Source organism: Hakea prostrata, chromosome 5 (assembly GCF_041222555.1).
Source record: "Hakea prostrata isolate BN-2017 chromosome 5, UWA_Hpros_2, whole genome shotgun sequence".
Classification (NCBI taxonomy): domain Eukaryota; kingdom Viridiplantae; phylum Streptophyta; class Magnoliopsida; order Proteales; family Proteaceae; genus Hakea; species Hakea prostrata.
Window position 1 is genome coordinate 11,963,390 of NC_142604.1, and position 24,393 is coordinate 11,987,782.

At 39.1% G+C, this 24,393-nt stretch overlaps 1 protein-coding gene across 1 annotated transcript in view; it reads right to left on the bottom strand.

Moving 5' to 3' along the window:
- Positions 1-20,242, bottom strand: part of ARP4 (actin-related protein 4) — a 33,473-nt gene extending 13,231 nt beyond the window's left edge. Inside the window, exons 1-12 of the mRNA XM_089154823.1 lie at positions 19,937-20,242; positions 19,731-19,822; positions 15,716-15,886; positions 15,539-15,612; positions 14,631-14,711; positions 12,798-12,858; positions 12,641-12,690; positions 11,830-11,884; positions 9,624-9,701; positions 9,490-9,543; positions 4,535-4,588; positions 4,391-4,451 (exon numbers count right to left, since the gene is read on the bottom strand). Coding sequence (XP_089010949.1) covers positions 4,391-4,451; positions 4,535-4,588; positions 9,490-9,543; positions 9,624-9,701; positions 11,830-11,884; positions 12,641-12,690; positions 12,798-12,858; positions 14,631-14,711; positions 15,539-15,612; positions 15,716-15,886; positions 19,731-19,822; positions 19,937-19,949 — 844 coding nt within the window. The 5' untranslated portion in view covers positions 19,950-20,242. The remainder of the gene's footprint in view (positions 1-4,390; positions 4,452-4,534; positions 4,589-9,489; positions 9,544-9,623; positions 9,702-11,829; positions 11,885-12,640; positions 12,691-12,797; positions 12,859-14,630; positions 14,712-15,538; positions 15,613-15,715; positions 15,887-19,730; positions 19,823-19,936) is intronic.
- Positions 20,243-24,393: the final 4,151 nt, after the last annotated feature.

Genomic DNA, 24,393 nt, shown 5'->3' on the forward strand with positions numbered 1-24,393 from the left:
CTGCAGAATCAGTCTTCTAAGAAGATTTGACCCACAAGCTGCTGCCTTAGGAAGTGCGCCATTAGGTAAGGAACTCTGATCTTCCTCATCACCCTTCTTTCCTTCTTAATTTGCTCCATTCGAAACCACCAGCAGATCCATCAGAAACCCCAAACTATTAACCATGTTCCAGCCAATCCAACCATCAGAAATCTCACATGTTTGAAGAACATCACACTACAACCCCCCCCCCCCACTATCAAAGATGGGCACCACAGGATGAATGTGCCACCACATTCATACAACTCCCACTATCAATGGCAACTCAACAGTTCTTTCCCTGGTGACAAGTATAGGGAATGAAAATATTAGTCCGCCGCCAATCTTCTTGACTGCCCTTGCTTGCAATATCATGCAATACACTACACCTAGACGAGAAATATCAATAGCCTCAAGCTCATCGCTGGATGGGTTCCATGATATGTATCACTAGTCCTAATCTAGAGGTGGTGACCTCTCTGTCAACCTCCTCATCAAAAATATCCTCTTGGAGACGATGATCCTCATAAGCGTCATTCTGATCATCCTCAGGTCCACAATCCTCATGATCCCCTATGTAAGGATTTCAGTTGGGGCACTCTCTGGCGATGTGTCCAGTACCTTGGCACTTGAAACTCCTCACTGGGCTAGCTCCCAAGATACCCTTACCCTTATTATCAAATGGCTTGGGCGGGTTACTAGGTGGTTTTGGGGTGCTTGTGGAAGGTTGAGGCCTCCTGTAGCTCACATCTCCTGTCAAGGTGTTCCTCCTTTGGAAGTGGGGTTCAAAGGCCTTCTCAACCTCCAAGGCTATCCTAAAGGCTTGGGGAACATCACGCACCATGTGGAGTGCTATGTGTAACCGGATCTCAGTGTGGAGTCCAATTAGGAATGTAGACAAAATCTGCTCCCAATCCTCACAAGTACAGCTCCTAAACTTCAACTCATTGAATTAACTCACGTACTCAGTGACTGATAGCCTCCCTTGAATCAGGGCATTCATCTCATTCAAGAGTTGCAACCAATAGGTCATAGGTAAGAACTCTGCCTTGAGCCTTTCTTGCATTTCAACCCAAGTATACACCAATTCATATCCTAAGTCATATGCCTGAGATTCTAGATCGGCCAAAAGTCTTGCGCCGCTGCAGTAAGCTTCATCTTAGCAAACCTCAACAAACCTCTTCTGGCATATCATAAAAGTCAAAGAACCTATCCATCTACCTAATCCAAACAAGTAGGATTTTGGCATCAATCTGACCAACATAGGATGGTGCATCTACCTTAATCAGTCCCCTGGAGTCAAATCCTCTATCATAGGGCTCAAAGTCATCATCACCCTGTATGGAGGGGGATTCCAAACAGCTTGCCACCCACGGGGGTCATGACCTCTACCTCTCCCTCTACCTTGAAAATTCCCAAAGACAAGGTTTCCAACTATTCCACTACCTACTAAAAGGTGATCCTCTAAGTCAAGGTCGGTGCAAGGGTGCTCAACCGGGGCAGTCTATCGGGTGATCTGTGGGAGGGTTGTCTCCACAATGGTAAGCCTGCCAATGAGGGTCTGGAGGGTCTGCTCAAAAGACTGGAGGTTGTTCTATGTTTCCGAGCTTCTCTGCTAGCATTCAAGTATTCAACGAGGCATGTGTCTCCCTAAGTATGGTTGCTAGGTCCAACGTAGGGTCCATGTCGCAATATGACTTATCACTACGAGTGGTCATGCACAGGGTACCGAATACAAGAGAAAACTACAACAAGGACAACCTATGGTTCCTAAAATATGAACTTTTTATTTTGGGGGTAAGGCTAAAATACTAACTTGATGCAAAGGTTCCTAGACACTCTAAAATGCACAAAAAAAAGAAGAAGAAGAAGAAAATTCAGAATATTTTAACCATGCTCTGATACCAGAATGATGCAGGACAGCCCTAGGCTAGGGTATTCTACAAGACAAAAGGAACTTAAATCATGAAGGAAGGGGTTTTGCACGGCACACAATTGATTTCCATACTTAGATAACTATACGAAATTAAAATTCAGCAAAGATGAATATAATTAACATGCAGAAATCAAAATAAAGGGGCTTAAGGACGGACAACTCAGATTTAATTACCCAATCCACAAAAGTAGACATGGAGGGTTAGGGCATTATATTCAAGGGAATAAAGATAATTCAGACAAGTGATAATGTGCTCCCTTTTCATTCAATAATGGAATAAGTCATACAATCAATATATTAAACCTAATCCCAACAGGACTAACATATAACCAACCACCAAAGAGGAACTAGTACCAAAGCATAGAACCAGCAGTCAAAGACAATAAAATTCAGAAAATAGGACTTGTTGCAAGGAGAGGAAAAAGGAGGAAGCAAACTCATGGCAGAGAGGGTACTGCCGTAGGAACAAGAAGATAAAAAGAAAGAAAAGAGACAACGAAGTAAGAGAGAAGGGAAGGGAGACTTCCGACAGAAAAACAGAGGCTGCCGTAGGGTAGGGAAATAAGAGAAAATAAGGACAAGAGAAACCCTAGATTTAACAACAAACTCAAACCAGAAACCAGTTTCCAACATCAGTTTTTGCTCAAACTTGGACTTGATAATGCTCTCAATAGACTTCACCTTCAATCCAAGTTACAGCCCATTCCCACAATTGAAACACTAGATCCGGATTCTGGACCATAGCAGTTTTCCCAAGGACGACAAAATTCAATATATGACATTATAACCATCACTACAGTCCAATTTTGGATAGCACAATATACACACACCCCTAGTTCACAGATTTCAATTTGGTTTTTTTTTAGAGATTCTGGCCTCCAGTTGATCCTAACCAATATAACGTCAAATCACCAATAGAGAGCTAATGGAGTGTTTTATATATCAGAAACTCCTAACAAAACTCTTCTATTCTTATGAGTTATGACACAAAAACTTATTCAAGCCGAGGAGAACTGATGAAGATAAGTCATAAAAGAGCTTATGCTATTAAATATGAGATTTGGGCACATTAAATTGTGTCATTTTAAGTTGTTCAACAGACTTTAAATTCCCTCACCTTGTCTTAGTAGGTTTCTTTTTTAAAACCAAACTTTGTTCTTAACAGGCAACAAGACTGGCTTTTCTTAGTCAAATCAGCACTAGACTTAGCCTTTCTATTAAAAGCTTTTGACACCTATTTGCTGAGAGATGATTTGATGAATAGAAGTTTAATTCTGTAATGGAGGTTGTGCAACTGAGCAAAAGGGTGAGGTTGATATGGCCATAGTATCACAGGTGTACACTGGCAAATGTAGGAGCTGTAGAGAACCATCTATACCAGTGCACGTGGAACAACATTCCAGCTAAGGGGAACAAGGAATATGTGTTCATAACAGATTGGGGATGCCCACACCCCTGCAGGTAGAAACAGATTATGGCTCTAGCCAGTGGGGAGTGGGGCGTGGGGTGTGGTGGGAGGGAACTCCACGAGAGGAAGAAGCTGCTAGGGTGTGTGCACTGTTTTACTGATGGGGGAAGGGGGGTAAAAAATATTACAGTAGGGTTGGGCATGCTGGTCCTGCAGCAGAGAGATTTAGTCCAGAGGTTAGGCAGTAAGGGAGAGGGAATTATTTGTGTTTATAGTCCCTGCTACTGTGTCTATCGCAGCCACTCGAATAAAATCAGAACTTTTTCCCTTTTTTATCAATCTGCCCTGTGTTGGCATGAGTTGGGGGGGTAATGTTACATTGATCTTCTGCATTCAGCGCATCTTGGATTTCTGAAATTCTTCACGCAATTCAGCAATATGGTTGCTCATTTGAAGGTGAGATACTTGATTCAAGCTGTTGTTTCAGTACTTTTGACTCGATCTTGTCCAGAAGGTATTTAGTCTGAACTTGGACTATATTCAACCTACCCTCAACCTCACAAACCACCCCCAAACAAATAAATAAAGCAAGAGGGGGGGACACCAGGGGAAAATATGGCGTTTGGGGGGGGGGGGGTAGTTGAGCTAAAATATAATGAGCTACCAAAGGAAGAGCTTTAAAATATTCTGCAAATAATAACTGGCACACAGAAGGACAAGAAAGGCGCCAAATCTATGGATTCTTTTGGACTCAGTTAAGTGGTATATACAAGGTTTGCACAATAAAAAACCCAAACAAAATGAAGTCATAATGCAATGACCTCAAGTAGAAACGAGGAACTGCTGATATAAGGCAAATAAACACCTCAGATGGAAAAAGAATCATTGTATAATCTGGAAGGGCAGGGGGATAGTTAACAAATAGATCTCCAACACGAGAAATGGGAAAAATGGAACACAAGAAGCCAGCAGTAACAAATAATACGAGTTTGAAAGAAGGTACTATGTTGGCTATGCAAAACACAAACCATCAAATGGAGTATCTGGGGCCCGGCACACACACTCCTTGATATCACTGGCAATTACCCTCTGTGATAAAGAGGAGATTTTAGAGCAGTTACAGCAATCTATACAGCAGATAAAAGAAATATTCAATTCAAGGGATCAAGTACCTGACAGTAAAGCTTGTAACTTTCAGTTGTATTTGGGAAATCAAGATCTACCGTCTACAAAATAGGAAAAGCAAAATGAGCATTACAATATAAAACATCACGCAAATGACATAAGAGGAATGTCAAAGCAAATAAAAGAAAATAAGTAGCACTCAGGTCAATGTTAAAAATTAAACAGAGAAGTAAAAATAAAAACGTTCAAATAATCAACCAGCAGAATGGCATGTAGATGTAATCTTAGCACAAGTCATTAAGAGGGAAAATGATCAAGGTGGCATTGACAATGAAAACATCTAGAAATCATCAGCCAGGACCCTTCCCCACACATCACATCCAACTTATTTGCATAACCATAATTAAGGAAGAGGTGAACCCATTTCATCATATCTGCAATAGTTTTCTTGATGCCAATTCTTAAGTTACCCGTCCCTTTCTTATATGAGCTTTCAAACCAGTTAGATCCAAACAGTGTATCCATGTAATTAAATCCAATGACGGTTGTTTTATACCATTTTTATTGCAAAACAAGGCATTGGAGGACAACCACATGACACCACAATTGGATGCCGACCTAGGATCCATCACAATATATGATCCAGTAACACCATCTTAGCAGAAGAGTCAACGAATCAAACTTCTCCACAAGCTCCATCAGCTGATCAGCTCTGCAACCAAAGTCGATTAAACAGGAGAATCAGCAGACCAACTTCATCCTTTGGACTCTGCAACAACCACTCCTGCCCCTGCAACAACCCAAACTCCCGCACTTACAAGCCCTTCAACCCTCATGGCCATGAATCAACCTATATTCTCTTTCCTCTTCACATGAACTCAAACTTTGAAAATTAAAAGATAATAATAAAAAATAGAGAACGAATGAGGATTGAAGTGTAAGTCTTCCAACTAGCAAGGGAACAGCAAATCAATTCAATTCCCATCTCAGCCATTGCAATTTACTCCTGTGGAATTTCTCAGTTCTGTTCCATTGATTTCCTTCACAAAAGGCAGCATTGATTCAACCAGTTGTTTGAAACTTCAACTAATTCATTTTGAGCACAAATAATTCGAAGGCTAGTTTCATTGACCTAGGGTTTTTCTGCATCAGATGCTTCAGTAACTCACGTAAAACTAATGATTGGGCAGGGACATGGATTCTTGCAGGCGGAAGGGCGAGCAGAAGTCAGGTGCAAACTGCATTTCATTAGGAGCAGGTTCTGCGGGTGTTGGAGATGGGACCATGATTGCAGGGGCCTTCAGGAGATTCTGCTCCTCAACTCTGATTGGAATAGGCAGGAGAGGGTAGGACAGATGATCAGATAAGGTGAAGACAAGGTGAATATTATGATCAATGTTTCATGTTGACAGAGGAACACTAATGGGTAGTCTTGTAAATCTACCCAGTGAGTAGTTTGTCTATGTACTCTTGTAGTTTTCCCAGAGTTTATCCAACTTGGATGAAGCAAATTGATGTAACCCAGACCCTGGGTTAGATCTTCAGGATCTTCAAGATAAGAACCAGCACAAAACTAGGGTTTCTGGGAGTTTTGGTTAGGGTAGAACATGGCTTAAGCTTGCTGCCTTTGAAGGTTCAGGTCTTAATCTAAAGATTCTGGAGTGTGGGAAAGGTCTGAATTAGGTTTCAGGGTTTAAAGGTGTGATGAAGTTTCAGAAATTGTGGAATTTCTGTTTCTAAGAATTCTGCCCCAAAGCAGGGTGCAGAATGAGAGACAGAGAGGTTTACTAGGACCTATAAGGCCTGGGGTTGAAAGGGCAATGAATTAAGAGGATTCAGCAGGAAGATGGGGAGGGTGCCCATAGGTCTGAATCAGCAAGGGGAAGAGGATTCTAGTCCTTGAGGGAGGTAGAGGGGCTGCTGGTTTGGTGTGGCAGCAGGGTTGGGGATTGGGAATGGTTGTGCAGGAGAGGGAAGGGGTGGGGGAAGGCCTGTACTTACTTGTATGCTGAGAGGGTATGTTGGAATTGTTGCTAGGAAAAAGAAGGGGGAAAAACTTGAAAATTGCAGAAAATAGCTCAAAACCAACCATAGGTCACCCCCCAGGGCTCCCACAACTCTCACAGTCAATTCTTCAAATTTTCATTCATAAACCCAAGTTGGAAAACTTACATTAAGGACTAGTATATTTATAGCCTCCAAAAGAGGAATCCCAAATAGGACTTACTAGCACCATGGAAAAAATTTCAATTGAAATTACTGAAATATCCGCAAAATTTGAAAACGTAACTTCTCCCTAAAGTCAAATGTTTCGACCGAAATGCACATGGTACCGATATGTTTCGGCCGAAACGCTACTTTTGAGCGCCTTTAGCGTCATCCACTCAAAGAGGCACAACCGATTGGGTGTGAAGTATCTAGAGGACCTTGTCTACCTACACTATAATATAAGATTGAGGGAGGATCATATTAGACAGGGGATGGACAGAGAGAGTAACAATATCAAGTTGGCCGACATATTCGAGATGGATGATGATGATGATAACCAAGTAGTTGATTGGATCAAGGACAATGAAGAGCCTTTGCTGGATGAAGAGGGAGTTCATCCCAATAAACATATTGCAGAGGAGATGGGGGCTGATGTGGCGGACTTCATGGCCCAAGAGGGGAGTGCACATGCAGCACCCGCCCGCCCCTTCATGCCACACCCTAATGCATCCACCCAAAGTAAAGATTTGATTGTCTGGTCCAACACCGAGGATGATGCGATTCAGGCATCCCCCGACGATGACGACAATGGTTACGATGACAACGACGATGATGATGATGATGATGGAAGTGATGAGGAAGGTGTTGGACCTCATAATCAAGATTCAGCTAATCCTAGGGACAGATCATCACCACCACCATATCTGATAGTCAGGGAGGGGGAGGACGACCACCAAGATTCACAGGTGAGAGTCAGTTCACCCATGCGACAGAGGATTCAAACCATGGCGGAGCTGCATCTCGACACAAACATGTTTTGTCAACATATTTGAGGAAGGGGAGACAGCACAGATATGGTATGGAGGACACGCCATCATATGGGTCTTAAGTCCGGCTAATGCGGAGAGCTTGGTGGGATCTATGAGATCAATGAGCATAGATGATTCTAGAGACTCCACCTCTAGAGGACTTGGATGGCATAGGCCTACAGAGTCCTCATATGATACTGTTGTGGAGAATATTGGTTTTACTAGGTCAACTTATGGAGCTTACGGTAATAGACCTTATGGTGTCCCTCCTGGTTATCAGACTCAAAAGTCAACCACCAATGGAACCTTACAGTTATGGAGTTTATGGAGCTTATGGAGCTTATGTTGTCCCTCCCACTGTCACCTATCAGAGTCAACCACTAGAACCTTATTATCATTATAAAGCTTATGGTGTCCCTGCCCTTGCCGATCACCAGGCTGTTTCCTCATTTGTTGAGCAAATCTTCTACTCTATACCATAGTCACCACCAACCCTTCCATATACAGTTGAGCCAGTTCCTTATCCGGATAGTCCCAACTCCCCCACCATTTGGACATCTTAGGCATGTGGATGAGGCCACACACAGAGCTGCAATTGCCAACTACATTGACAACTACATGGAGCAAACATCATGGGACATGTATTGTCATTGTATAGGGTGCAAAGGGAAGAGGGAGACATGGAATAGCATAGACTTGTAATTGGTAATATTCTAGATTCTTCTCATATATACTATATACTTGAATGTTACATTTTCAATGGGTTTTTTGGTAAACTAGTAGTTCCATTGTGTTTATTATGCTTGAAATAGGTGGTATGCAAGAATCCAGATCATTTTGAGTCTATCTGAGGCTCGAATCTGAAGTTCAAAACTTCAAAAAAAATCACATGTTTCAACCAAAATTTCGGTCGAAACTTGAAAATTTCTGCCTTCTCTTGGGTTGATATTCAAGTTTTGACTGAAATGTCTCCTTGCTAGCACCCATGTTAGGAGATAAGAGACTAACTCCAAGTAGAACAAATTTAAAAGATAAGATCCCAATTCTAGATAAGGAATCTTATCCATAATTAATTAACTCAACAATATTTTCAAAAGACTACCTCTCAAATGACTGACTCAAATAGAAAAATAAAGGTAGATCCCTGATCCTTGGATTAAGGGGTTTCTATAAAGTCCCAGATTGAGCCCCAAAAGGGGCTTGGCAAATGACCAAAGCACCCCTAGGGTATTCGGCCAGGTTTAAGTGCCTTTTTTGGGTCTGGTTTTTTGGCCCAATTTTAGGGGGTACGTCGCAAGTTCAAGCCCTGGATGGCGATAGAATCAGGCAGATCAACAGGACAATAGACAGAGAGCACTTCCAAAATAGTTTGTGATCAAACATTTTGAACAACATAGTTGAACGATGTTTATAATGTAGTTCAGATGCTTATATTTTTCTTGATTCAATCAGTAAACACAGTTTCTAGAATAAGAAATACATAGGAATGCTCATATGCATTCAACCATGCATTCTACAGTCGATGTGCCTTAAAAGATCTCTTGTTTCTCATAAGCCCCATTTCAAGCTAATATATATAATAATTTAAGAGAAAGTGGCCTCTCGTTCATGAGGCAGAAAACTCAACCTATAATCGGCCGGAGACTCGGAGAGACAGCAAAGAATCAACAACACAAAGCCAGGGGAAAATTTTGGGTCTCTACAACATTATACTTAGAACTTAAGTGCCAAACAAAGAATGACAAAATCTGGGACAAAGCAACCTGTCATAATTATGGAAGGAATACAATTAATACTTCAACTTTCAAGCATATTGGAACATTTGAGAAAGCACACAAAACTACTTCATTCCTGCCATAATGCTCCTACCACTCATCACCAGGTACAAAGTTATAAATACCATATCTCTGAACAATGTTAACATCAATGTAAGACAGAAGACCCAATGAAATGAAGATACTCCTAGCAATTAACAGGTAAGTTACCTGAAATTCACCAGGCCTAATTTCTTTTCTTTTAAAAGAGTATCTAGGCTTAATCTGCAAAACAACCCAGTAATATAATTATATCAAAACTTCAAATTGTCAATCCATGACACTTCAATTTAGAAGCAAATTACCATGATGCCTTTGCTTTCTAAGCTTTTCTTCATGCACTCAGTAAGGAATTCCCCACCGATAGGAGATGTTGCCAAAGCCTAGTGTCACCCAACCAACCATGTTTAAGTCAGTGAGAGGTAGATTGAAAAGTAAAGAAAAAAAACACACACAGACAGAGTCATGCACATGCACATACACTAAAGCTCTTGTATTTGGGCAATGTTTTGGAAGACTGTTGCCATGGAAATGGGAATACAAGTTACTATGATTGCCTGTCTACAAAACTCGAGGTTGAATATGAGTTTATGAGAAGTATTAATTTTAGTTCTACAACCGCTTTTTCTTTGGGTAGTTCCGATTTCATCTTATAGGTAGCATGTGTTTATGTAAGATTTAGATGTTTATATAAGAACACAGAACCTTAATAAATGGCAGTGGCTCTCCTTGATTCGATATAATAAGTAGCACATGACCTGGAGTATCAAACCAAAGAGTGGAAAACAAGCAGAAGACAGCAGAGGAATTTCTCCTAGAAACCAATGCATGCTACAAGGAAACATTGAGAGTATGATCTGTATTTAACATTACTAGATGTCCTAACAATTGGCAGTTCGATCTCCTTGATGGTTTGATATAATAACCAGCAAACCAAACAATCAGAGCTCTGAGACTTCTGAACCTTCTTTTCTTTGACAATCCACTTTAGGGTAGCATATATAACTAGTAATAGTTTTCTAAATATGAAGGAGAACTTCAGTCAGTTTGTGACACATTCTAATGATATATGCTTGGTGTACATATACGATGCATGCATAAGGGTGATTAAGTAAGACAAAAAAACGTCACCCATTACAAAACCTAAATACCCATCACTTTCACAAGTCATCAGTACACAGTTTCTTTCATATACCAAGGAAGTAGATCATCAAATCTCAGAATTATCTAATTATTGCTTACCCATATGTCTTATGCTATTGTGGAATGTCCTTTCCACAGGACTTGGCCCAAACTATTTTTCTATTCAGGGACATCATGGAACCATATGAGCCTTTGTAGCCTTCTTTTCTTAGCAATCCACTTTAGGATAGGTTACATAACTAACAGTAATTTTCTAAAACACCAAGAAAGACTATAGTTAGTGTGTTAAAACATCCTAATTATATCATACATGGTATATGTTCCTAAATGATGCATGCATAAGGAAGAGAAACTAGGAAAAACAAGGCCACCACTCACAGAATCTACACAAAAATCAATTTTGTGAGTCATCAATACCTGGTTTCTTTGATATACCTACAGAGTAGGTCATACAATCGTAGCGAATCAAATAATTAATCCCTATCCATGTCTCCAATGCTATTGTAGAATGCCTTTCCCACAGGACCTAGCTCAAAGTACTTTTTCCATTAAGGGACATTCGAGGGACACTCAGAGACTTTGAAGTCTTCTTTTCTATGGCAGTCCACTTTAGGCTAGGATACATAGCTAGTGATATTTTTCTCTTCACCTATAGGAAAACTAAAGTTAGTTTTTGACCTATCCAAGTCATGTATGGTCTATGTTCCTAATGATACATGCACAAGGAAGGTTAAGTAAGCCAAAACAAGGTCACCCTTGACAAAACGTATATACGTATCACTTTCGCAAGTCATTGGTACATGGTTTGTTTGAGATACCAGGGGAGCAGGCCATCGAATTTAAAAATTATCTAATTAATGCTTTCAGAATTATCTGATTAATGTGTATCCATATCTCCTAGACTATCATGGATTGTTTTTTCAATGAGACTTGGCTCAGAATATTTTTTCTATTAAGGGACACTGAGGGATGCTTTGAGCTGTTTTAGCCTTCTTTTCCTTAGCAAAGCACTTTAAAATAGGATATATATAAGTAGTGATATTTTTTCTAAAAATGAACCAAGACTCCAGCTAGTTTATGACTACAAAATGGTGCATTGACCAAAAATGGCGGGATTATATATCCAGGAACCAAAGATCACTATCTCAAAAATGTTCCGATCATGTTCCTGTATCATAGAGGCAGGGAGCAATAAAGAAGAGAATGGAAGATTAATCAGACAAGCTAAACAGACTGTGTCATGGCTACAAGCAAACAGAGCAGGGTAACAGCTAAACTTCAATTCATCAAACGCAATAAATGAATGCATTTTCTTATGTTCATACTTTTGCTTCTTTTTTTAATTGATAAAGGCAAGGTGGGGAATACCTTCTGAAGGACATAGCCATCATGCACAGGTGTGACAGTAGTAGATCCACCACCACTGAACAGGTAATGCACAATAGGATTAGATAGTGCAAACTTCAACATAAATAGGAAGACTTAAAGCTGAATACGGAGCCATAGAGAATTTACTACGAATAACAATTATATTGTCCTAAGTTGGACGGATATAATGCTTGATAATCAACACGGATATAGAAATCAAGTGTCAATTAAGATTGACAATGATTACTAACTAATAAAGACTAGAAAACAGAAATATAAGACAACAGGATAACCACAGATTCACACAACTCAGAGAAGTTCGACTGATAATAGTTTCATGATTCAATGCATCCAATATTCCAGGGGGAAAACATTTTCCATGGTCAACTGCACAAATATTCCTCTGGGGATGCATATTTAGATAGCTACTACGTAGATTTAACACCAATTAATTGCACCATTTATCCTAAAAGAAATTCAATTCCAAAAAGCAACCATTAGTTAGTTATACATGGAAACTGGATTTCTTTTAGACCTACTCCCTTATTTTACTAACAAAAAAAGGAGCAAGAAAAATTCTAGTATTCTCTTAGGAACAAGCCAGCGGCAGGTACCACTTCCATCAGAACAAGTGTTGAAGCAAGGAGTTACTGCTTGTGTTCAGATGTGACCTCACCTCTGATGAAAGAGAGTTAATATATAGCAAAGAATGAAATGTTTTACTTCATCATGAAATATAACATCATGATGTATAAAAGCCATAACACTAAGGAAGACAAGTATTGCAGTAACTAAGGCAGCAGCTGCCCACCTATCAACAACCAAAGAGGTAGCACGACCAGATGCAAAAGATGTCAGAACCTACATCAAGAAATAAAACCTATAGTTAAAAACTACCACAAAATGTACAATTAAGGCATGAGGCCAAAAAAATATATTAAAACTGAACAAAGATGGCAAAAGCATACAGCGTTCTTGGCCAAAAACAGTGCTGGGACTTTGTATCTTTCAAACATTAGCTCAGCTGTCCTGTTCACAATTTTAGGAATAAAGTAAGACACAACCTGGTAAGAGGCAAAAGCCGAAAGAGAATTGAATTCCAATCAAACTAATAATCAAGCAATATAAATGTGGAGCAAACATTTGAATGATCACAACTTTGTAAGGAGCATGAACAAGATAGACATCACGAACTTGGGGAAATATTTGATTCATAATTCAATGCGATCCTGAATTAATAATGAAGGCTGAAGAAATCAGGCCACAAGCTGACCTTCAAATATCTAGTTATCCACTAAAGCATCATAAGTCAACAAGTTATCCAAACTTACTGCATTGGAACCGATTTAATATTATGAATAATCAACCAAGAGAAGCTAGATATTTGACATAGCAATTTCGAATTGAAAACAGGCTCAAATGAAAACCTCGTTGAGGGGGGGGGGGAAGAGAGAGAAAATACAAATCAAGAATTCAGCCACAAAAATTCTTTACCAAATACAATAAAGTTTGTAACAAACATCAAAAATATTGACAAATATTTGAGATAAAATAAGAGAGAAAACCTTGAGCATCAACTCTTATCACTTCTAGTTTTTGGTAGAAACAAGCTAAAATAAAGCCAAACTTCGAATCAGCTAGAACCCCAATAACAGGGCTAGAATCACTGTATACCAAGTATAATTCCCAACACAATGGGGACTGCCAAGATGTTACAGCAACACAAGTAGATTATTAAGCAAACAAACAGGAATCGAATTAGACTTGAATTCCCCCATGCGTATAGCTACAGAAACAGCATAATTACTCAATACAAAGGTAATTCAATATGTCCATTAATAGTTACGAAGGGCCCTCCTACCTTCGCACTTGGATAAGATGTATGGCTTAGGCAAAGGAGATAACTGCCTGAATGTTACCATCAACAAAGGATTGACCAGACCAACAAGAAGCCCATTTGATCCCAGGTTAAGCCCCTGTGACTGGCAAGAATGTCCTGCAGAAGGCCAACTCAGATCTCCCATCAGGCAGACAGAGTTGGAAGAAAGTTGCAGTGAAGCTTCATCTTATCAAGGCTAATACTTGATCCACTATGTAGCCCAACACAAGTGCTGGCTTACATGATATTCCCTGACCTTCTAATTCAGGTCCCTAAGTTATCTTAGATTTTTAGAGTTTAGACATTGGAATTGACTCAAATTTGGATTGCTCACGCCATCTTTAGTCAATCTAAGTTTGACACTGTTTTAAAGGTTGGTAGGATCTCTACTCCTAAGTTACTAAAAGTGGATTATTACTTATGTTATTTTTTATGTTCTGTAACATTTCATCCATCCTACTGTAGAGTGGTTCTCAGCTGAACCTCTTCTACATTAAATGACTGTCCTAGAAGAATCCATCCAGGCCATCACTGGAAACATATCAACAACCAATTCATTTTTTTAATAATTGATAGTCAATTGTAACCATCAAGGATTACGATAATTTCATTTCTTTCACAAGAATTAGTCATAACATAACAACATAGTGCATCAGTAAAATCCATGGTAAATCATTGTTTTTTCAAATTTTTTGGTGTTTGAGCCAATTGTCAGCACTGGTTGCCACAGCAAAACTTTCCTCACAACACAAGACTATTTCACATTTCACACCAAGTACCAAGCGTACCATGTCTGAAACCAACACCTGTGTTCAATCCCAGTTATCAAAAGTAAAAATAGCATGATTCATAAGGGGTGAAGAAAATCAGTAACAACAAACTCTAGCACCCCAGCAGAAAAATGAGTCAGGTACCAGATCACCTTTCTCTCTGTTGCTGAGTGTTAGACGATGGTTCTGCAAGTAGCATTGGATGCTCCTTTGGATCAATTAACAAACGCTCCCTGTCACAATAGAGGCCATTATTATTAAAATGAAAATCAGACTCAATAAATCTTTGGTTGCTAACAGTACTTTGTTTCCCATTTCAGAATACATTTCCTATTCAGACAATGCTATGCTTATAAGTTGTCCAGATTAAAAATGAAGAGGCTTAGACTGTGGTTCTACAATCTGTTATCTCTTCGCTCTCTTCCTCTTCAATTAAAGTTATTGGTTCTCGATCTTGGTTCGTTACCCAACCAATTGTAAATTCAAATCTGGCACTTGGAAGAAATTGTTTCATTTTAAATCCCACTGCATCTTATGCACAACAGGGGATGCTTCAAACTGGGTCCTTTTTAAGTAGTAACCAATAAGGAAGCTGGCACTCTGTGTAACCATAAAGCACCTCTGGACTGAAAAAAAGCTACAAAATTTATTTTCAGAGAAGAAGACAAGAACCAAGGATCAAGTAATAGCAGCCATTACTGAAAATGTTGTCAACCAGTGTACTTCCTTGGCCATTTCAGGAGAATAAAATTCCGAGTAGCTCTAAATGTCAAAGAAACAGGATATTTATATAGCTTGGAAGAGCAAGATACCAAAAGCTAGTTCCTGAATTAACCAAATCCAAACATATTTGCCCTACATTTACTATTGTTGATATGGCATCTTGAGAAGCTATTGATAATATATATAGTTGTGTCTTAGTGCATGTTACTTAATGCTAGAAGAGACGTCTAAGAACAACAAGGGATGCAGGATGACTAACAAATTTAAAATCCATTTCTCACCTGAAAGCATGGTCAGGGATGGAGCATGAATAACAAATATAAAATCCATTTCTCACCTGAAAGCATGGTCCCATATGCTGTCAACAATATCCCAGTCCACAACTACACCATCCTTTATAGGAGAAAGCACCTGAATAGGTAAACAAAAATTAAAATCATGTCAGGAAAAAATCACTAGCAACAGATTCTACCACACAGAGAAAGAAATTACACTGAGCACTCAACAGTCTCACCTCCATATGATCCCGGCGGTATCCTAGAGCTTGAGATCCAACATAGAATTTACGCTTCGTCTTGCTTTTATCAGAATCAAATGTTCTGACAACAGATTTTGAATCAGGGGCAGATCCAGAGTCAGATTTGACAGCATCATCGACATCCATTTGATCAATTGAGCCCACAACCTTGTGAAACAAAACCACATACTGGCATGAAAATCTTCACATTTTTTTCCTGATAAGGGATAACAGGTGCAAGAAACAAAAATAGCAGAATTTCTCCCCAAAATAAAATTTTGAAAAAGAGTAAACGTAAATATTCCAAATACATTTAAGCGGAAAAACACGTACACAATCCAAGATAAAAACCCAAAACAGAGAAATGAGGAGTGGCAATATTCCCAAAGCAAAAGTTATTCTAGATTACAGGTGAGCATCCATAGAAAAGGAGCTGTAGCCATGTGGCCAATGGGATCTATATTTCTCCCATGTGGATCGCCACTTCAATTATTCCCACCCTTTTTTTTTTTGGGGGGGGGGGGGGAGTGGAGGGGAGGAGATGCAACAGCTGGTGGATTTTCACAATTCCCTGTAAACCAACCATTGGGTTAACAAAGGAAGCAATACAAATGTTACTATTACCTAATTTACCAAAAAGCATAGAAGTCTTTCCAGACTAAAAAACTTCTAAAGGGAAACGGACCACCCCCCCCCCCCAAGCAGGTAAAAGGCCACAAAAGGAAGCCAGACCCGAATCACTTTGGCCTAATTAAGAAAAAACCAAGGGGGGATATGGATGTATCAACCTCAATCCTCAGAGAAGAGCATGAATCTGCAATCTTCACCCCCCCCCCTTCCCCACAAAAAGCAAGTTTTTTTAAATGGTTCATCTATCATCATTAGAAAAGAGTTAAATGCTCAGACATCCAAATCACTTTGGCCTAATTCAGAAACACCCCATGGGATATGGATATATCAACCGGCCCCATTACCATTAAAAGTTCAAATTAGAAATGTCTATTTTAACCCTTCACCCATGCACATAAAACCTGAAATGTCAATTTCACCCCAGCCTCTTCCCTCCAACAGGAAAATCCCATCACATTCTTCCTGCAAACCCACTCCCGCCATCACCACCCCCAATATTCCTCCATCTTTGCTTATAAACCCCTGTTGGGTTCTTGAATGAACAATGAAATAAAGGTTTTGGAAAACTGAAAGCTAAGGGTATCAATAGAAGAGAAGAGTTCTACCTCTGTCAGATTTGTTCCAATCCGCACTTAGATAGCTTCAATGATTTCTGAAGCAGTATGGTATTTTGAGTGCCACAGCCATGAAAAGTTATTCAGATCAAAAGCGTCAGTTGTCAGATACACCAATGTGAGCTTTACCTGATTCTAAGGCTATCTTTTAGCATTTGCTAGAGAGAACATAGGTAGGTGATTTATATCTGCAAGGAACCCTAGATAATGGGATATAGAAGGACGCCATACAGATTTATCGACGCCTTTTTTCAGGGTATCTTATCACATAGTCTAGAGATTCAATTGCATTCAATCTATGCTGAGTTGATCCTCCTAGAATATGGGATCCTCATCTCCTACACCTTGAATATGATGGTTCTCTGTTCTTCGAATGTGGTGGTTCTTTGTTGCTTACCCTCCAATAGATCCAGCTTCAAGAATACCCAAAACCATAGTTCACTTGACAAATTCCACCAAAAAGTAATCAATCAATCGTTACTCCAGAGAAGAAAATTCAGAGTATTGAGCCCCTGATCTATGATTTACCAGATGAGATTGCAGAGCAACTGCCTTCTTCACCTGCCACACCCAATCCAGGATCTTGTCTGACCCGTTCCATCAATTTCAGTTGAAAGTTGAAAACATTGCCCCTTCTCCTGCCTATAGGAAGAGGAAGAATAGGGAGGCAGATACTGCAATTCCCCTTCCCATTGGGAATCATTTACTTTGCACCTAAGATCCATTACCCATGTATAAAAAAAAAAGTCCTTTAATTTTGAGATAGGGCCGGAGGCAATGACTAGGTGATGCCCCGGAGGCAATGACTGGGTGATGCCCTAAGGCAGGGTATTACGAAGAAGATGGGAAGAAGATGAAGAAGAACCTATTAGGACTCTAAAAACTGCTTTTTTCTACAATTCCGTCCAGGTGAGCACTGTGAGGCACTTCCAAGCAACAGAACTCAATCTCTTTATGTAAATGGCACCATGAACTACGCCTAACTTTGAGAAACAGTGCCTGAAGCGATCAACGGTTGCATTGTTTCCTAAAACAAGGTTTTAGTTCTACAGATTTACCTCCTGATGCAGAAGTTGCCAACTTTATTAACTTCATAAGCAAGTTAGATGATGATGCAGTATCAAACCGGTTGAATCGGTTCCAATCCAACCACAAAAGAACTGGCCCAATGGGGTTTTTTCCAACAAGAATTGGACTTAAATAAGTATTTTATTTCTATTCTAATTTTAGTTTTTTATTTCTTTAATTATTCCTAAGTGAGAGTGAGTTAGACTTAGATTAGAATTTTGTCTAGGATTTTTATTTCAATTAGGGTTTCCATTTTATTTCCTCTAAATAGATTTACTAGGATACAATTTTAAGATTGAATAGAATGAATTGAGTTATGTTTGTGAGAGCCCGTGTGGCTGGTGTGTGAATGTGACACTCCCTTCCCTCTTCCTCCTCTTCTAATTCTTCTAATTATCCCTCCATTACAGACCACCATAGCAGCACTATAGCAGGCCTGCATCATCAGCAAGCTCTTGATCTGATCCAAGAGGTGTGCATAGGTGAGACAAGCTATGTTCTCTTAAAAGGAAAACAAGGCTCCTGGCCTGGGTGGGTATACAGCTCACTTAATCTTATTCACCTGTTCTTCATAATACCCTATTCACTAGGTTTTTTGAGGATTTAACCACAGGAATATTAGAGTAAATTCGCGTTGTAGTAAGGATAGTTTTGTCATTAAGAAAAAAGAAAGGGAAAAAAATAACATCAACACTTAACTGCACAGACCTAATGGAGTAAACTAAGTTACAACTTAAGCATAATCAGGAGGTATCTGACAAATCCAAATTTTCATGTGGTCTCACTATATCAGGCCAATGTAAATTGTGTCTCCAAGCTTTTAAGCCTCAAAAAACACAACCAGTGTGTACAGAGAAAGGAACACTAGAAGAGTGACCATTCATGTGTTAATCATGAGAACCTAAATATGATGGTTAGAACACTATGGCTCAACAATTGCAAACCCCATAACTCACTTCAAGTTCCGGATGCAAACATTTCAAAGACCACTAACATCACACTCCAGATGAGATCACAGCACAAGTTGAACTACCATCAACAGAAAACTCAGCAACAGAGTCAGAAGTGGTGGCCTTTTTTGTGAAGAGCAAGTTATTACAAAACTCAGAATTTGGAGGAACAAGAAAGCCTTCAAGAACAATGCTACACCTCCAATTGCACGGCTTCTAAAGTTAAGGAAAGATGGGTTTAGGCCATAGGAGATCTGCTTGTAAAGACTTCTGTTGTTAAACTTGCAACATTAGTTAAAGAAAAAAGGAAGAGAATTTTTTTCATGCAGTTGGTTTTTTGGTATTGCCCATCTCTTGGAGGCCATCTAGGCATCTACAGCACAATGGTCCTTCGCAGATAAAACTTATTATCAGGTGGAAAGAAAAAAATAAAAAGGACCTTTGTGCCTGAAATAACATCCACTTTTTTCCCCCTTAAACCTACTTGTGAATTTGAATTTTGAATTGGTTGGAACAGAAAGCATTGCATCGGAATATAGCACCAATGTAATACATATATGGCTGGTGGCCATCACATTAATTTACGCAAACTGCAAAACTACTTACTATGAAAAATTGGTTTCTGTCACATTCAGCTATGCAGGTTTCAGAATATGGTTAGCGTCACTGCTAGAAGCGAGGGGGGGGGGGACAGTAATCTTCACTTATCCACGACTGATCCAATAATGAAGGTAACAGATATCAACATACCGATGGAAACACTGCCTTGGGAGCATCTTCACCAGCATATCCAGCTTTACAAGTGTGGGAACCCAGATCAATCACAACGGCCGATACCTCATCTACTCAGCAAATAACAAAAGTAATACTGGGAATATAAACAGAAGCTAAAACCACGCAGAAAGAATTTTCGAATCAAGAAGCGAATGGAGTTGAAGAGAGTGAAATATACTTACCGCCTCCATACATGATTACGGATTCTAAGGTTCAACGAAGCAGCATCAAAATTGTACAGTGAACAGCTAAAACCCTAAATTACTAAGTTTAGGGTTTTTCTTTTGCGAGATAACGTTTGGACATGTAAGAGCGACACAGGGGTGAACACGATCAATGTAAAGACCTTGACGAAAACCCCGCAGAGTTCCTGAAATCGATTATCGAGAGGCCTGTCGTCCTCGAACTCAACTCTAATACTGATACATCCTAGCTCCAGGAAATAGGAGGGAAATGGAAATTTTTGGGGTTTTGAGACTTTTTTTTTTTTTTTTTTTTTTGGTTCAACCGGTTTCCCCTTAAAAGACTAAAGTCAACAACAAAAAATACTGATACCCAATTCCAAAAAAGTGCAATATAACTCCGTATCTGGTTCTTACCAAAAAAAAAAAAAAACTCCGTATCTGGTTGCTCAGCCAATTAACTAATTTAAATGTTGAAATTAAAATTACCATTTTACCCATAAGGAGTGCTATGACTAAACTATCGTCCCATACCCAACTGTCACGTTCACCCACCCGGTATCCATTTATCTAAATACAAGAATGATCCATAATCATAAAATCAAATTTTAATCATATCAGACACCATTCCATATGATAACATAATCATGAACAATAATAAATCAAATGTTTAATATTAAATGAATAAATATTCAAAAGAAAACAAATATCTCATAATGATCTCAAAACAAATAAGCAGAAACAAGGTTTAAACTATCAAAACTTATCCTGGAAATAAAACTAACTGAAAAGGGATGAGTCAAATCTCCTAATGAATTACATCAAGTAAATGTCTCTAACTAAATGGTATATATGAAACTCAAAATGTTCAATTTTTCAAATAGTCTTTGTTTTTCGGAGCTTGGGGTTAATCATAATATGCATTGTCGTAGTATGCACACGTGTCCCTGTGCATGTCATCATCCCCGTAATCCGATACACAATGCGGATTGCTTACCGACATCTCATATTCTTGAATCGCTATGGCATTTAGATCTACAACAAAATCTTAACCATATATTGGCAAGGGTGAGCTCTGAAGTACCTCAGCAAGTAATTCACATAAATATGCATATCTCCATTCAAACATAAAGTATAATAATCATATACTAACATGGTATGTATTGTCATGAATATGCTATGCATGTAATAATGCTCATATACGCTAACCGGTGCAAATCTCTATACAAGTAAACACGCATTAGGATATAACATTAGCCTCATTTGGATAGGTCTCGTCACTTTGATATCTTAAGGACTGGTTGTCGATCTTGAGATCCCAGGTAAGGGGGTACAATCGCTTCACACCTTGGTTAGGGTTTAGGTCATTGTTCTCTCACCAAACCATTGGTATGAGCAGTGGCGCATGTTAGAGATAATCTTAGACCAATGCAAATCATCTACTTAGTTACATTATTCTAAGTTCAGATACCTCCCCTATGGCACCAACCAACTTGGATTACGCCTCCTCTTACCCCTATTGGTCATCCACATATAATAGACGAGAAGCTCTCATGTCCCCTTATGCCTCTCGCAATATTGGGCGCCCACGAGCCTCAAGTTTATTATATGCAACCCTACCAATGGCCCCCACAATGTGATTGTATCCTCTCATTGATTGGTTACTAGTCTTGAGCGCCCACCACCCCACACTATTGCCACGGGTCACTCGGCCTCAATACCCCCACCAATAGGGTAATGACATGATGGGGTGCCTAACCATGTTTCATCTATACCACCTAGAGATGTTTCCCATTCTATATGTTTATTCTATTATTTTGAATATAATGGTTAAACCACAATCCCATATCAAGTCCACATTTATTCTAACTCAACCAAGGCACCAATAAATCAAATAAATAATCATAAAGTATAATTTTAGAGCAGTACGAGAATGTAAACAACTCCAAACAACAGCACATAATTGAAAGTACAAGTCAAATATCAAATTTATAATCAAAGATAATTACATTAACGAATCCCCTCACTATGTGATTGAGTTGTACTACTTCAAGATAAACCAATAAGTGTTTTAACACGCCCCAACTAATCATATTTAAATGTTTGTTAAAGATTAAAAACAACCCTCGAGGTCCTATGTCGAAAATATAAACAAAACAAAATTTGGTAGGTAGGGGTTGTTTGAGAAGACCCCGACCATTCAACCCAGGGAGCATGGGTCGCATGAACAGCACCCGTATGGGTTGATTGGGGAGACCTTGGTCAATCAACCCATGGGGGGGTATGGGTCACCCGAACAGTACCCACATGGGTTGCCTAAGGAGACCCAGGTCCGAGTACGAACATAAATTACTCCAGTACATTGTAGGCTTTGGGATTTGATTATAAAACTCAACAATGCAAGTAGAGAACTATGAAATCATTTAAAAACAAGGTATAGCATTGACAGACATTCAAAAACTCAATTCAAATTGAAAACCTAATAAAACGCAAAAGGGTCATCTCGAAATCTACCCATAAAGTGTGGTAGAATAGAGTGATTGTAGGATCACTCTAAAACCAAGATAGAGATTGGGTTTTAGGTTTCTTCTAACTAAGGATATCTCCATAATGATCCACTAATGGTGAATAATCAATAAAAGATAATTAGGAGAAGAAATAATATACTAAACCTTAGGAAATTTCATTTGGTGAATTGAAAGCTCTTTGTAAGATTTCCGCAATGTTCTCCCCCTTTGCCACGAGTTCTCTAACGTTCCCTGACGACTTAAGAGTAAAATAACACTTTTTTACATTAAATAAATAATTAAATAGGAGTTTAAAATACTGAAATCCCCAAAATACCCTTTTTACTCATGGGCAATGGATAGTGGTCACCTCGGGAGACCCACCCTGACCCCTATAATTGCTATAGGAGCAATTTCGTGCGTGGTTATTCCATTGGCTCTTCTCCAACACTTAAACCACACTAGAGGAAGGTCTTACCTGATCTTTAGGACCTCAAAAACGTGTCGCCATTGAACTCTTGATCCACATTCCATATATGTCAGTGTTCAAGTTAGATCTTCTTCCAAACTTTAACAACTCACTAGTTTCATTTTCTTCACCATCCACTTCCATTGGTTTAGGTTCCCATCAAATGGTCTCTATATGAGTGGCCCATAGTTGCCTTCTACTTGCATTTTGGGTTGTTGGACGTGCATCACAAGTTTTTGGGTTAGGATCATGAGGGATTTTACACCAACCCTTAGGCTATCTTCTATCTACTCCTCGTTGAAAACCGCCACACCAACCACCATACCCTTTCCCCATTATAATGACCATTGCCCCCACCTTCCCTCTCCCCTTAACGAAGATCTGCATTGCCATCACATTCTTCATTTTTTTTATTCTTCAAATTGAGAGGATTTATCAACAAGTAGATATGAGTTCCTCTCTCATATTTTCTATGTTGAATGGTTAAGAAAGCCTTTGAGTTGAATCCAACTAGCTACACAAAGACTAACAACGACAACTTAAACTACTTCACTATTGTTCCATGGGAAGTTGTTGTTAGGTTAAAGATTCAAGAACTACGAGGAAGAAGCAGAAGAAGAAACTATAATGTTTCTTCCTCAGTTATTATTGCTATTTGGTTAATTTATTTGATGTTGGAGCCATAACCAATCTTCTTCCTGATGACGAAGGTTTGTTCGTATAATAACTCCAATTTATTCTTTGAAATTTTCAAATTTTTTGAAATCTCTCTTCTACGTATTATTACTTTTCATTCTCATTGAAAACACAAAATCTTCTTCCAAAAAATGGAATCTCTATTATTCATTCTTCATTTCGATTTTCTAGGATGAACCATAGGTCAAGTAATTGAAGCAGTTGTTCTTAGTTCGCGATGCCCGAAAATGAGAAGTTTCGTTAAATTAAATGTATGATTTCATTGAAAACGTAAAAGGTGAAATATTACACAAAGCACTATTGTTTCCAACTTTGAGTTCTTAAAGATCATTCCAAATATTTTTTTATTTTTATGTTAAAAGGGAGTGTAGGGCCCCTTCGTGCGCCGTGCGGACCTTTGGCCTATGTTAGACCTCCGGGTTTCTTGATCTTTGACTGGATGCCTTGCGGGGCCCGTTATATATAGACCCTTTTCTACCAAAATAAAAATAAAAATTCATCTACGGACATCAAGAAGTATTTTAGTAGTAAGGGGATTCAAATTTTAATAGAAATCTAATCGATTTGTTCAATTGTTGTAGTGGATGCTTTGAATGAAATGTGGGAATTTTTGGGGAAGAATTGGGATTTTAGTGTGGATCCATGTAGCAGCAAATCGGGATGGGCAACAACTCATGCCCTTGAAGGATCAGAGAATGCTATCACCTACAATTGTTCCTTCCACAGTGGCACTTGCCATGTCATCAGCACGTAAGGCGTAGATCTCCGGCAAGGGGAGGGGGTGT